Raw genomic sequence first — 14,242 nt, 5'->3', positions numbered from 1 at the left:
CCAGAGTTGAAGGTCCTCCACTAAACATCCTGCCATTAGCTTAGATACCAGAATGCAAGTGGAGGGCATATTTGTAGGCCTGAGTGCTCCCTCTGCTTATACTGCGGAATAAGAGGCCATTTCCTATGCAAGAAGGGTTCAACAGGATCAAAGCCAACACTTTTGTATTCTATCTAACAAGCAAAGTGAGATGGTAACACAACTAGGAAGGTACACATATTATTGTGGAAAATAAAGAGGGGGCAGTTATACTTTATTACTCAATCTTCAGGTAATCTTAATGCTGTGCATGTGGGCAAACATAAACAGCAATGCAACACAGCAAAAAAGGGGTGTTGTTGTTGTTGTGGGGTTTTGTTGTTGTTTTGGTTTTTAGATGTCACTGAGTGTCAAAGTGTCATCTTGCTAGATAGGTTTGAGTTGTTTGTCTGTAAGAGCTCATTGACTATCTTCCAGCCACCTTCCTAACTCTGCACCAACACCCCAATTTCCTGGTTGGATTAATCTTCACCCACATAATCAAACTATAAATTCTAGCTACATAGTGTTGACAGTGGGAATCATTTAGGATGCATGAAAAGTGAGTAAACAAATCAGGCTACCAACACAGTAGAAGCACTTGAGTAGGGACAGACTACAACTTTCTAAACATATGCTGCTCCAAAGTTGTTTTGGCATCTCACATCAGCCATGCAAGTCAGGTGGACACATGCAGGCGAGTGGAATTGAGCTCCCCAGACTGAACTTACTGCTTTACTTTGGCATCCTGCTCAATATCCAAACCAGATCATCCCTGCAATGCAGCAGCAGGATGTTGGGCAGCCACTGCCACGTCCTCCCTGCCAACTACTTCTGGACACCTGCCTCCCATCGGGTCTCTTAGAGGTGCAGTGTCTGCTGGCTCCCGACTCTTTGAAGGCTTGCACACAACTTGCAAGCTGAGGAGGACTGGCCATCCCTGCCCCTTCATCTGGAACACAACAGGACCCGCCAAAGACAGGCGTACGTGTATAGACACCCAATCAAAGGTGACAGGAAGAATTTATATAGCACCCTCCATGATAAAACACTTGGAAAAAATAAAAGTTGCAGAGTACTGCCCTCTGGATTTTTCTGAACAATTTTAGGAATCTTTGTTGCAATCTCCACACGTGCAGGACAAAAAATAATCTAAAAAAGTTTAGTACTTGCCTATGCACACTGGGTCTTTGTCCCTTGCCAAGAGGGGAACCAGCTGCTGTTTAAGCAAGTTTAGATTATAATTTACTAACTCGTTACCACGTACTTCCCCATAACCTTCCTGCAAATGTAACGCTATATAGAGAGATATAGGAACTACACAGCAACCACAATGCGTATTATTTATACTAAACATTTTAAAAAGGAGGAACACTAATCCAGTATCTACTTAAAGGAATTAAGCAAAGATAAAAGGTACACGGAAGAATTGGAACCCAAAGTTCCCCAAACACTTAAAGAAACTGCTGCAACCTGAAACAGAACAAGCATTCATTCACTTCACTTCACCCCATGACAAGATTATTACTAAGGTATACGAGCCAGTCTGGATAAAACAGGTCTCTTCCACCTGCCAAACTGGCAAACAGTCCTTCTGATACATACAACTAGTTCAGAGGTACTAATATTGACTCACCACCCTTGTTAACCATCCAAACCAGCACTACCAATCTCCATTTTCTTAACACCATGACAGAAGGGGAAAACCCCCAACTGTTTCTGCAGAACACAAGTATCAAAGTCCTATTCTCTGTTCATTTGAATGACTGTCTTTGTCATTCTAATACCACATGCACTACTCTTGTTTGTGGTTTTTTTTTTTCCTTCCTGTTTTGCCCATGCATTGCATGCTGGCTATACAGCCAACGAACTGCTATATTAATGCTTCAAGGTTTAGAGTAAGGGGGGGAAAAAAAAAAAAAAAGACTGCATACCATTTCCAAATCTTTGGAGTTTTCTTTTGATTAAAAAAAAAAGGTACCTTTTCTTTGAAAGATATTAATTATTTTAGCCCAAAAAACAAGTAACAACTTATATATACTGCATAAAAAGAAATAAATACAGTGTATTTAACTCTTACATAATCCATTTTACTTAAAAAAAAATAATTAAAACAACCTTCAGAACAGCAACAGCTTGCTCCTGGATAACTGGTGCCTCCTCTAAATCTGTAATGAATGCAGCTTATTTACTGCATACCTCATACGATCACCATTTTTTAACTTCTCAACAATAGCTTTAACCACTTTAAGGTTACTGCAAGTGCAATCTGTCAAAAAGTTTCAAAGAATAACCATTGCAGAAAGCAAACTTGAGATGCTCGTTTTTAGCTCTCTGGTTAGCCCTAGCAGCACAGAAGAGTAAGAGAATCCCTAGAGCTGGAAAACTGCCAGTAACCTACCTGAATTATAAAGGAAAGATGAGATGTCCACACAAATAAATGACCAAAATGGATGCAGTCAAAACAGCATGTTTAGTCACACTTAAGAAAAACAGCCCACCCTCAAAATCTCAAACAACACTGGCATACACAAACTTTCAGAGCTGCATTACTGCTGAACAAAGCAAAATATCCTATACTTAAGGAGGAACAGTTCCAAAACCTAGTAGGTGACTGTTACAAATTTTTCATATTATTTCATGTTAATGTAACAGAGAAGTTATGCCTCCTTTCCTCATTCCTAGTTACAGTAAATAATTCTTACAGAATCATAGAATCACGGTTGGAAGAGACCTCAAAGATCATCAAGTCCAACCGTATACCCAATGCAACCATGCCCGCTAAACCCACTAAACCGTGTCTTAAAGCACCACATCTAAACGTTTTTTGAACACCTCCAGGGATGGTGAGTCCACCACCTCCTCCCTGGGGATCCCGTTCCAATGCCTAACGACTCTCACAGTAAAGAAATTCTTCCAAATATCCAGCCTGAACCACCCTTTGCGCAACTTGAGATGGTTAAAATTAATAAAATGAAACAGAGACCAGACTGATTTCTGTTCTATGAGGTACACTTACTTTTCTAGCTCCTCTTGTGAATGTGCAAAGGTGCAGCTGGCCCCTCGGGGACATCCCCCTCTCTGTTTCATGTCTCGGCACATGTATGTCTTGTACTTGCTGTGCTGAGGAGGCTGACAAGGTTAAAGAAACCAGGTGAGATATCGGAATCTAAGTGCACTTAACCAAGAGCTGAACATATCCTCTTATTAAAGGCCTGATGTTTGACTGTTGGTAATTCCTTCAATTTAAATGTTCCACAATTACCTAATACGAAATAAACGACTGGAGCAGTATTTGTGTTCGGTTCTTCAACAGAACTAATAGCTTCAAGAGTAGATATTTTGACAACTAAGTCACTATCAAGTTTTTAAAACACTTTTATTCAAAATTCCTTACTGGAGCTTGATTGGAACACAGCTGTGTGTTTCAGGACACAGTTAAGTGGACAAAACTGATATAGGCTGAAAAAAGTTACCGTGCTTAAACAGAAATTGCCAAATATTCATCAAGCTTTGTGGTAGACTGAAAATAAACACAATTTAGTCAGTTACTTTTCCCATGATTTCTCTTAGCTCAATATGGCACTTGAGTATCCCTTTAATCTCCGTGAGAGTTAAATTTCATCAAGTTCCCTTTTACTCCCCTTCGAACTAAAAATCTCTACACTATCTACATTAATTATTTCCGTCAATAGTTGAGGATGCAATCTTACTCCTACATAGATCAGCAGGGTATGGGTTGTCTTCTGTATTTTTCTTGGTTAAGTTTCCCAAGAAACAACAACTTACTGCAATCTTGCTGTCTGCATGTACAACCATTTGTCAGTCTAAATAAATTTTGACAGAAGGCCGAAGGTGGTCCCAAAGACATTTAAGTTCCTACAGTTTTTATGGTGGAATTACCCTAACAGAAGACATTTAAGTTCCTACAGTTTTTATGGCGGAATTACCCTAACAGTTCCCACCGAGGGAAAGGTCTGTAAAAGTAAATTCCTGCTTTCTGAGAAACTCAGCCAAAAGATGTGAATCCATTAAGCAGCCATTTGCAAACTGGTATTTTTTTTTTGGCCATCTACTGTAGCGACAAAAAGATTTAGGCAGGGTGTACATAAGCTGCACAGCCTTCTGCTGGCCACTGCTGCCAGCCAGCAAAACTCTGCCCAATACTCAGCAGATGTCCCCTTTCCCACTTGGGAGGCTTTGGGTTCCCTTCCAAGCAGCACAGCATGTACCAGGTCTAGGCGATGGTCTCACCAGAACAAAAATCCTCACTGTTCTTCCCACCCCAATTTCTACTTGTGTATTCCTACTGCTTTTCCTTTTGCTGGTAACAGTGCTCATTAAGCATTCCAGTGAACGCAAAAAGGTAAAACAGCAGAAATAATTCACTCTAATTTTGTCTTTTTTTTTTTGGCAGATATCATCTTTTTACTAGTTCAGCTCCCTGAACCAGCTCTCCAAGAGGATGAGTGCCAAAGCAAGGGAGGGAGTGAGAATGTGTGACAGGCAGCTCTGTCTTTCAGCAGCAGCTAGCATTTATATCAACTTACAGCTATGTAACGAAATGAGATCAAAGGAACACGTGATAACTATGAGATAAGCTAATGTATATATTTGGCAACATAATTTCATTTCTGAAACAAAAAATTTTGTTTCAGGAACTTGGATTGCACCTTTATATGAAGTCTTTCCAAATCTTTAAACTTCACAGACCATTAAGCACATGTGCAAGAATAATTTCATTAACATAGAGTCATCTGGCCGAAATGTGTCACATTCAAACAAACCCAAGAAAATTCCCACAGATCATAGTGCTAGGCACCCTGGCTTCTCTTCCCCACCCTCTAGTCAGGAGGGTTGTTTACTCATTTCCCTAAGCTTGTAGCTGGATCAGACTCTTTTCTTTTCATCCTAGCAAGCTGTGCAAATTAATGCAACAGGCATGGGAGGAAAGTTGTGGTGGTTTAGGTTTTTTCCCTTCTCCTTTCTTTTTTGATAAATACAACACAGCGGTGATGTTTTTCATCAGCTCCTCGAGAAAACAAATCTCTCCAGATGATGTTAGCAAACTTCCACTACTGATACCAATAGCCCGTAAAATTGAGAGGTAAGTGTTTCCTAAATGATTTAGCTTTTACCTGTTGCTGATCTGTTCCTTTCTTGCTGTGATTCTGGATATAATCAACTAAGCCATGAACCACAGTCCTCACAGCAACTAGCCCATTTTCCAGTTGTTCCCATGTTGGAGGTGGAGCATCTATTGTATTGACAGCAAACAGAGAATATAAAAAGAAAGTCAGAGAGATTTTCCAAACCCAGGTACAAAGAAACCACCAGTATCACAAAACTTCACTAGACAACCAAAAATATTTTATCAGAAACGTGTCTCATTAGATAAAAAGCATTCAGCGCCTTAATTCAGGGATATGTACCACTTAAAGAATAAAGCTACCTATAGACTCACAATGGAACCACACAAAATACCAAATGAGCGAGCAAGACTATGGCTAGCATGTCAAATTATTTCCTTTTACCAGAACTTTCATGTCTCACAAGAACTCCAGAGTAAATGCTTCGTACAAACTCTGCACATAATTTAAAAAAAAATCAGGCTGAAAAAAATTACTCTTTGCATTCAGACTCCTGCAGGTAAAATCATTCCGTACAAATACCATCATCACTGGCCCAGAGCATGCAGGCAAAGTCACTGAATAGCAACAGAAATTGATGCCTCTCACACAGAAAAATGTCACAAGGCAAATCTATGTATCAGACCACCTTCTAACATACAGCAGTGTGAATAAATTGTACAGTCTTAATTCTATAGGGGCACTTGTTTTTTCTCAATTATTAGAAAAGTACATTGGCTAATCTGTTTGAGCAGATGACACTCCCACCACATGCCTACACGCTGTTGCAAAACATAGGCCCTCAAAGTGCCTTTTGAGATCTTTAGCACACTTACGTTCTATTCTGCTCACAAGGACTAAATTATTCCAGAGGAACTTCAACGTACCTATAGAATGGGAAGCAACTCAACAGCACAGAAGAGAAACATCAAGCTCAGACTCACCTACTGAAACTGAGTGAGGCTATTCCACTTTCCAGATCAGTCTTTGGCTAACAAATTTGCAGTACACACACAGTTTTGTCCCTGACTTGCTACAGTACGACAGACTTGGGAAGAAAGCACTACATCTCCTTTAACTGTAAAGTACAACTGGTCCTCATTTGAAAGGTAAATGTATTTGTTTAAACAAACAGAAACGAAGAACTACAGCTTTTCATTTCCTGAAGTCATAGTTTAGACCTTCACACTATTTTAGTATTGATTTTACATATACTAACAAGCATAAAACAAAACTCCATCCACAGCACTCTCCCTTCTGTCCCTTCCCTTCTCCCTCAGGCAGTCCATCCTCACCGTGCTGCTGACTTTTTCAGTAACTTCCATCTTTCTCTCCTCTGTCAACAGCTAGGATTTTATTTCCCAGTCATATTCTTTCCAACTAACTTCCCCTTCCCAGACTGCCTTTCACACCTTCGCAGAATTACACATTAACAAGAAAAATACTAAACTCCCTAGGATATCAAATCTTTCTTGTCTAGACTGATTTTTGCCCAGCTTCTGTCTATTCAATCTATCAAAATTCTACTTTGGAATCCAAAATTGTTCACACAGATGTCTATGATTTTAAGCTGCCTCTAGGAGAGTCTTCTGAGTGCAACATAAGGCTCTGCATTAAGCACAGTGGTTCTATCAATCTTCCCGTTGCTTTGCACAAATAGCAGCATGTGTACTCAAAAAAGGGAGAAGGAGGAAGCTAAGACTGCTGCCGCTCCCCCCAGTTAGCATTGCCCAATATCAAGTATACACCATGTAACCTCACAGGATTGTATGTGTTCAGCATCCTCGTCCACGCTCACCCAGTGCTGTCAAACTAGGAAGTGGTGAATTTATTCCTGTCATACTTTTGAATCTATTTTAGCTTCAGAATAGTTCAGTTCCTCACACAGATTACTGCTGCTCCCAAACTGGTTATGAATACCACTCAAGAATCTTAAGTTTGTTAGTCAGAGGATGTTTCCTTCCACCCGATAAATGGCTTTCGATCCTTCAACAGCTTTAAGCTCCTCTTGCTAAACTGAAAGTTAAAGGTTCTTATAAAACACCTAGACTTACCTGGACTGGGATCAATATTTGCCAGGAGCTCTAGGTGAGGTCGAAGTCGATTCAGGTTCGCTGGATCTCCAGTCCTCTGAAGAGCAATAGTTAATTCCTGAACACTCTGTGCAAATGAGGCTGGGGTCTGCAACTTGAAAAAATTATAATAATTAACTTTCTACAGGCAAAGCAATCCTCTTGGTTTCTGAAGGCTGCTCCACAGGCTCACAAGAGCTGTCTTCCAAAACTGGAGTAAAATTCTTTTCGCACAAGCTCGTTTCAGTCAGCACCTTCTATTAAATTCCTTCTCCAGCACTAAGAACGCCCAATTCTTTGGCATTGCAAGTTAAAATACAGCTCTAAATAGACAAGGGCTAGTATTATTTCTAGCAATGTAACCTATTATCTTTTCTGTGTTGTGCCGGCACCCAGAAAAAAAAATAAACACAGAATATTAGAAACTATTTAATTTAGGCTTCTGAGGAGTCTAATATCTCCAATCCCCAAACCAACAGGCTTGCACCCTGCTGTAAACTGAGCACAGCAGACAATAAGGAGCAAGACGGTTGAAGGACAAAGATAGCTAGCAATGTTCCATTTACTAACATCACACAATTTCAGTACTTAAAATCCTTTAATTCTACCTAGATCCTTCCGGAGATGTCTGGCAGGACACCTGAAAAGGTGGGCAAAGGCATAAACATAGAGCAGACCAATCTTGAAGCTAATCCTCCTGCACAGCAGCCAAAGCAATTGTTTCACAGCTTTTGTAACCATTCCACAAAGTTCAGTTCTTCCCACCTGATTTAGGCACTTACATGCAAGTCCCCAAATTTAAAAGCCCATTTATCCTATATTCCCTCTAACCAGAAAGAGATCTGGGTACTTCCAGACGTCAAGTCATTTTATTTAAGAAAAGTGCTTCCACCTCTCTCAGTTACTTCAGGTAAAGACTAGGGGACTGATTTTTTTTTTTTCCCGTCTCCAACTTATGCACTAACTTCTTGCCTGGAAACATGAATCATTAACTGTTGTTACTACATTGGCAGTTACCAGCTGTTCAGAAAGGACACATCCCAGCTGTGTGGCTAACCTTTGTGGCTTCCCTTCTGCAGAAAAAGGTAAAGTAGAAAGAGATGGCAGGAAGACAGAGGGAGCAAAATCTGTTAGGTTACAAATATATAGTGCAATTATTTAGGCCATAACAGGTTTTGAAACAACAGGGCAAATGATTAATGGGTGACTACACATGGGCATGATTTGTAAATTCATGTGACAGCATTTAGATCTACTACGGTTGCAAACAAGATAAACTGGGCTGATTTTAGGTGGCTTTACCTTGTCAATGATAGACTGCATGTGGGACTTGTGAGATTGGTCTCCGTATAACAGTGAGGACCACTGATCTGGTGCAATGCGTAAACCTGCTTCCATGGCTATTTGAACTATCTGGGAATCATGTTCCCTTCTCAGAGCTTCGTACGTCCGAAATTCCTCCTTCAGTTGCATCAGGGAGGAATCCTCATCTCGCTTTGTCACCTAGTAGGAAGAAACAACCCAAATACAATTAAACAGGATAAACCAGAGATTATGTGAAGTCCAAGGCAACTGAAATCTTCAGGCAGCAACTAAGTCCTTCCTCCCAAACTCAACTGAATTACAACACTATGCAGAGAATACTAGCTCCTACTAAAATAACACACACTTCATAAAGTGGAACCTCTATGAAATGGATACCAAAAATAATTTACTCAGACTCTGCCCCAGATACTGGTGGAAGTGTCACACTTCCTAAATGACTTTATAGCATCCACGCTTCACTTCTCCAATCAAGGTCTTTTGTTTGTATTGCAGAATTTTGTCTGAGGGTACAATTAGCAGCAACAAAGCATTTTTCTCCTCATTTAGGGAAAGTGAATGACATTTAAGTCGAGCACCTAGGAATAGACCATCAAATACTGTAAAGTACAATAAGCAGCTTAAGTTCTCTTTATACAACTCTGATATCCAAGAGCCTCATTTGTTTCTAACCACACCATTGCTCAGTTAACAGAACTGGGGATTTTCCAGCTCTAAGCCTCTTCTAAGGAGATAAGAGATGCTGACTTACATACGGGTTTTGTTACTGTGTATCTATTAAACCTGGACAGAGACAAAAACCTTAAAGTTGCAATTCAAGCCTACATTGCCATCATAGCTGCATGACACAGAACTCTTCAAACACATGTGGGACTTAATGAGTAATACTTTCCATAACTACACATATTTTTAGGCACGTTTAATGTTACAGAACAATGAAAACTGAAAGTGGAAAAAAAAAATTGTTTTCATAGCATTATGAAATCTCCAAGCAGAGTCTTCTTCATACCTTGAAGCACGAGGCTCTGTAAAGAAGCTGGACAACATGCCCAATGCTAGTTTTAGAAGCCTGAGGAAATCGCGGCTCCAGTCTCTGAACCACAAAGAGAACCAAGACCTTTCGGGACAAAGCAGATCCGTCTTCCAGAGCCAGTAGAACCAGCTTTAAAGCCTCCTCTTGCATTGCTGGTCCAGGGGTGGGGGGGACGGAGGGAAATGTGAAGAAAAGAGACAAAGGATGAGAGAAGATCAAGAGATTTCTGCATGGTTTCTGGTTTCCCTAAAAGTGGGAGACCAGCTACAAAACTCCCAACACACACACAAACCCACAGACAAGAAAGGGAGCTGAGCAAGAAGGAAGGGAAAAAGAGGGAAGGAACACTTCCAGATTCCCAGACTGTGACTGGGGAAATAAGACTTTTTATTCTTCTAATTATTATGATTTGTTCTATTTTGGGTATCAGATGATAGGAAGAGTTCTTTGTTCCTGTCTATAGGTCTCTCTTGATTATTAATACAAGAGTTTTCAAAGTGTATTATCTATGCCCCACACCTATCCCAGCAGAAAAAGCTGACAGGTTGAGGAAGGCCAAGGTTGGTTCCCGTGCAGGTAAAAGAGCAACAAGTGCCCACACAAACAAATTAGGTGCTGTAGCACCACATACTCTGCTAGGCAACGAGCCTCCCTTTTCCCTGCAGAGGTGCAAAAGTCAGCATCCCAAAGTCAGTCTTCCTTCATTTGTTTCATTGGGGAAAAGCTTCTTTACGTTTTTTTTTCTTTACTTTAAGAAACTGGCTTCGTATTTCCAGGCATTATTTTTGTTGGTCCTCAACAAGCAGTCTTTATTTTCAGTAATGAGACTTTATTCTTTTTTTAAGCAAAATGGATTTAGTTTTCTATGAACAGGAATTTAATTTCTAAGTATTTAGCTTTTTAAAAATGCATACACCTCTCCCCTAAATGTAACAAACCTCTCCTCATACCTGTTTTGTACGTTTATTACCCTAGAGAAGGAAAAGAAGCCATGTCCAGTCACTTCTAGTAACCTTACTTTTTTTAGAAGGGTCTTACTTCTTCAAAGCATGGGAAGTGAGAAACTACTTCCCATTTTATCTTATTATAAAAGGACACACATCACTCAATTTTATAGAAGACTCACAAAAGCACTAAAAACACAAGGAAGTCCATGAAAGCAGCCCAAGAGAGACATCATTAATTCTGAAGATCTACTATTAAGAAATTAAGCCACTGCCTAATAAAAACCATTTATCAATCCTCCTCAATTCTAAACTGCTTCTAGTATAAAAGCAGTACCGTGATGCTACTTACCTGGTCCAAGGAACTGGCATCCTCTGGCTCTCACTGCAGCCCAGAGGTTGGAAGAGAGCTGTTGAGGATTTTGATGCTGAAGAATGAGCTCTGTAACTGTTCTTTCACCAAGCGACCGTGCTGCACGCATGGCTCTGATCCGCCCTTCTTCCTCCACTAGCTGGCAATGAACTAATGTCACCAGTTTCCTTTGCATGGGACGACTTAGCACGCTCTGAGTAGTACTGTTAAGACCCACACCTTCAAAACAAAGTGAAGCACACACACATAAAAAAATAAGGTACCTCATATCTCCTCTTCTCATGCCACCCTTCAACCACCATCCTGTAGAAGTGCAAACCTAGCTCTCCTGAAGTCCACTTTGTTAAACAGAACACTAGAGAAGGCATATCAGAAGTTCATTTTCATCACTTTGTTTTACTCAGCATCAAAAGCAAACAGATCCTGAGACTCAGTTTTCCCACTGGTTTAAGTTTTGTGATTGACTGATTTGGTTCTCTAAGAAGGTGGAACCTCTAATGAATTCTCTCCTTTAACTTTTATGGTTAAAGGATATTAGTAGTCTGTCCTGCATCCTCCCATACAGATTCCCAGGCATCTCCTTCAAGGGTAGGATCACAATGCAGTCCTTCCCTTATTCATGGGCTTCAGGGATTACTCTCTTCTCTGATGTTTGTCTGTTTTCAGAGGACATTTAGTTTCTTATGCTCATCTGGTATCTCCGCTGCTTTGGCCTAGCCAAACTGAACTTACATGTGAGTTCAAAACTGCTTGGGTGATGTTTAATTATGTGCAAAAACTGTGACTGACGAATATGCTGGGAGCCACTTGAGCCAGGTTAAAAGAACAAGTGACTTGCTAGACACACGGCTGCCATATTGACTTTGTTCTACAGCACACAGCTTGTTCATTGAGCCACTACTACTCAGAGTGATTCTGCTACCACACTGTACTAGTTGGAAAAGCTTCAGACGGCTTTTTGTAAAAATTCATTTCTGAAAACCTGATGCTCATGATGCTTACCTCTATCACTCGGGTTGACAGATTTTCCAAGTCCACCATATGTAATATAAATAAAATCCATACTCTTGAACCCAGTGCAGTTATGCTAAATTAGAATTACTCAGATTGACTTAGCTTTTGTATAAGATCTTGCATAAACAAGAGTATTACTTATTTCTCTTATATATCCTATATATACTAACTTTCTCATTTCAGTTTATTCCTCCTCTACAAAAAAGCTGCATTACTAAAGTAACCTCAAAGCAAAGCAGAACTCAAAAAAAAAAAAAGCAGAATTATCTATTTTTACTTAGCCTGCAGAGGTCAACTCAACTTACAAAGTTTGTCTCAACTTACTATACCGCAGCCAAATACCTCGTCCTAATACCTCAGCCTTTTCTCAGTATTATTTTCAACGTAATGCCTTTAAATTCCACCACCCCCACCCCACCATGAAGACATAACCTTAATGCTTAGGAAATGTGTTTCAATTTGTTTTTAAAATAGGTTTATACCCCTTTTTCAAACAGACTAACTAATCATTTGGATAGTTTGTTTCGCGTCTTATTTGTTTCCAGCTTCCATTTTCAAAGGAAACAATGCAGGAACTACCTCTTGCGCTGCTGAGTGGTTTGAGGTACAACGCTAATTCTTCCACACATTTCTTGCCCTCCTCATAATGCTTGGTATCTTCAGCTCCGCTACATAAAGTAATCGGCTGCTGCTCAGGAACCTAAGAAGAGATGACATGTACATCTACAATGAATATGCATAAATAAGTGGCAGTCATGCTTACAAACACTGGTTAGTATCAAGCATTTCCTGTTTTGTTCCCCTTCTGTGTTTTTCTACATTACTAAGCATTTTTTAGCTTGTTTCATAAACAAATAGCATTAAAAAAAAAATCCGTAAAAAAAGAAGACAAGAAAGAAAAAAAACAACCCAAATTTATGTTCAGTAGACTTCTTTTATTTAGTGGCTGACAGGAACTAGAAACAGAAGGCTTATTCCATGACAAAAAATATTACATGAGAAATATGGCATTTCTTATAACTATAAAACTTTGCCTGGAATACCACAAATATTGAGACATCCCCAAAGCGGGCTTGCCAAAGAAGTCAGAACAAGTCAGAGGAATCCTGATTTGGAGGTAAGTACAGATCCATATCTAGGGCCTCACAACTCTAAAATCATCCAGGGATAAGTGATTGGAGCTACTTGGATTAGCAGGAGGAAGACTTAACAGCAAATACACTAAGACACCCTTGGAACATATTCTGACTAGACCCAATTACCAAGCAGCAAGATCAAGTTATCCCACAGAGTGCATATGAACACGTCCTGCAAGTATAAATCTGACAACACAGGTCAGTTACATTCTTGGGGTTTGTTTTGTTTTGGTGGGGTTTGTTTGGGTTTTTTGGTTGTGGTGTTTATTTCTTCATCCAGGCATTCACAAGAAATGAGGATTTTTCAAAGGGATGGGGGACCACTCCTCCCCCAAGTTACATTTTTGGTTTTGTTTTCCTCCAGTTAAATTCTTAAACCTTTAGACAAACTTGAGGGTACAGTAGAGCACTGTACTAATGTTTCTCAACATGACTATTCAGCAACTAACTCAACATACTGACAGTATGGAGAACTGGAATTTCTCAAAAGACAAAACAGAAGCACTTTTTGCATATGTTACTGAAGCGCAAACAGATCTCAGGCTTCAACTTCTATTTCCAAGTCAATCACTATCCCACTGGCAATAACAGCATGCTAATCCCACATAGCTGCTTACAGAGACCAACCCAGGCCCTCTATCTAAAAGCACAAGCCCTTAATGCTTCAGTTAAAGACGGCTACAAACCCGCTAACCTTCACCTGCAACCGAGCCATGTAAAGAGCAGCATTATGATGGCAGCAGCAAACAAAACCAGTGAATATATACATACAGAAAAATTATATACACACACTCACATACACATACAGTTGCCACCATCAATGTGGACAGGAGCTTTCCTATCTATTTTAATAGGAAGTAATCTGTTTCAATCGTATGATGGCACTTCTAGAGGTTTAGAGAGTTATGTGTGCTAAGGTCTTCATTTGACACACACTGCAAAATAAAAAGTTACTAGCTGCATAATTCTTGCTTATACAGCAGGTGACAAAAAAAACTCTCCAAGTATAACATATCTGCCACAATTAAGAGAGTTGGTACCACCCCAAAACTAACATAATCAAAATAGCCTGGATCAGACACTGCCCCTTTTACTCCTATTAAAGGGAAAAACAAAACCAAGTCTAGTCACACCAAGACAGCAAGGTTAGCCTGCATGCTGCTCACAGACTGCACCTAACTTATGAAGTTTGGGGGGGGG

General features: G+C 39.9%; 1 protein-coding gene across 1 annotated transcript in view; it reads right to left on the bottom strand.

The window, feature by feature from the left end:
- The window catches only part of RC3H1 (ring finger and CCCH-type domains 1), a 35,236-nt gene that overhangs the window by 14,961 nt on the left and 6,033 nt on the right, over window positions 1–14,242 (bottom strand). Inside the window, 7 exon segments of the mRNA XM_009699005.1 lie at window positions 3,038–3,150; window positions 5,157–5,275; window positions 7,202–7,334; window positions 8,522–8,722; window positions 9,552–9,727; window positions 10,872–11,111; window positions 12,486–12,606. Coding sequence (XP_009697307.1) covers window positions 3,038–3,150; window positions 5,157–5,275; window positions 7,202–7,334; window positions 8,522–8,722; window positions 9,552–9,727; window positions 10,872–11,111; window positions 12,486–12,606 — 1,103 coding nt within the window.

Source organism: Cariama cristata, unplaced genomic scaffold (assembly GCF_000690535.1).
Source record: "Cariama cristata isolate BGI_N322 unplaced genomic scaffold, ASM69053v1 scaffold7554, whole genome shotgun sequence".
Classification (NCBI taxonomy): Eukaryota; Metazoa; Chordata; class Aves; order Cariamiformes; family Cariamidae; genus Cariama; species Cariama cristata.
This window is presented reverse-complemented; position numbering and strand designations above follow the sequence as displayed.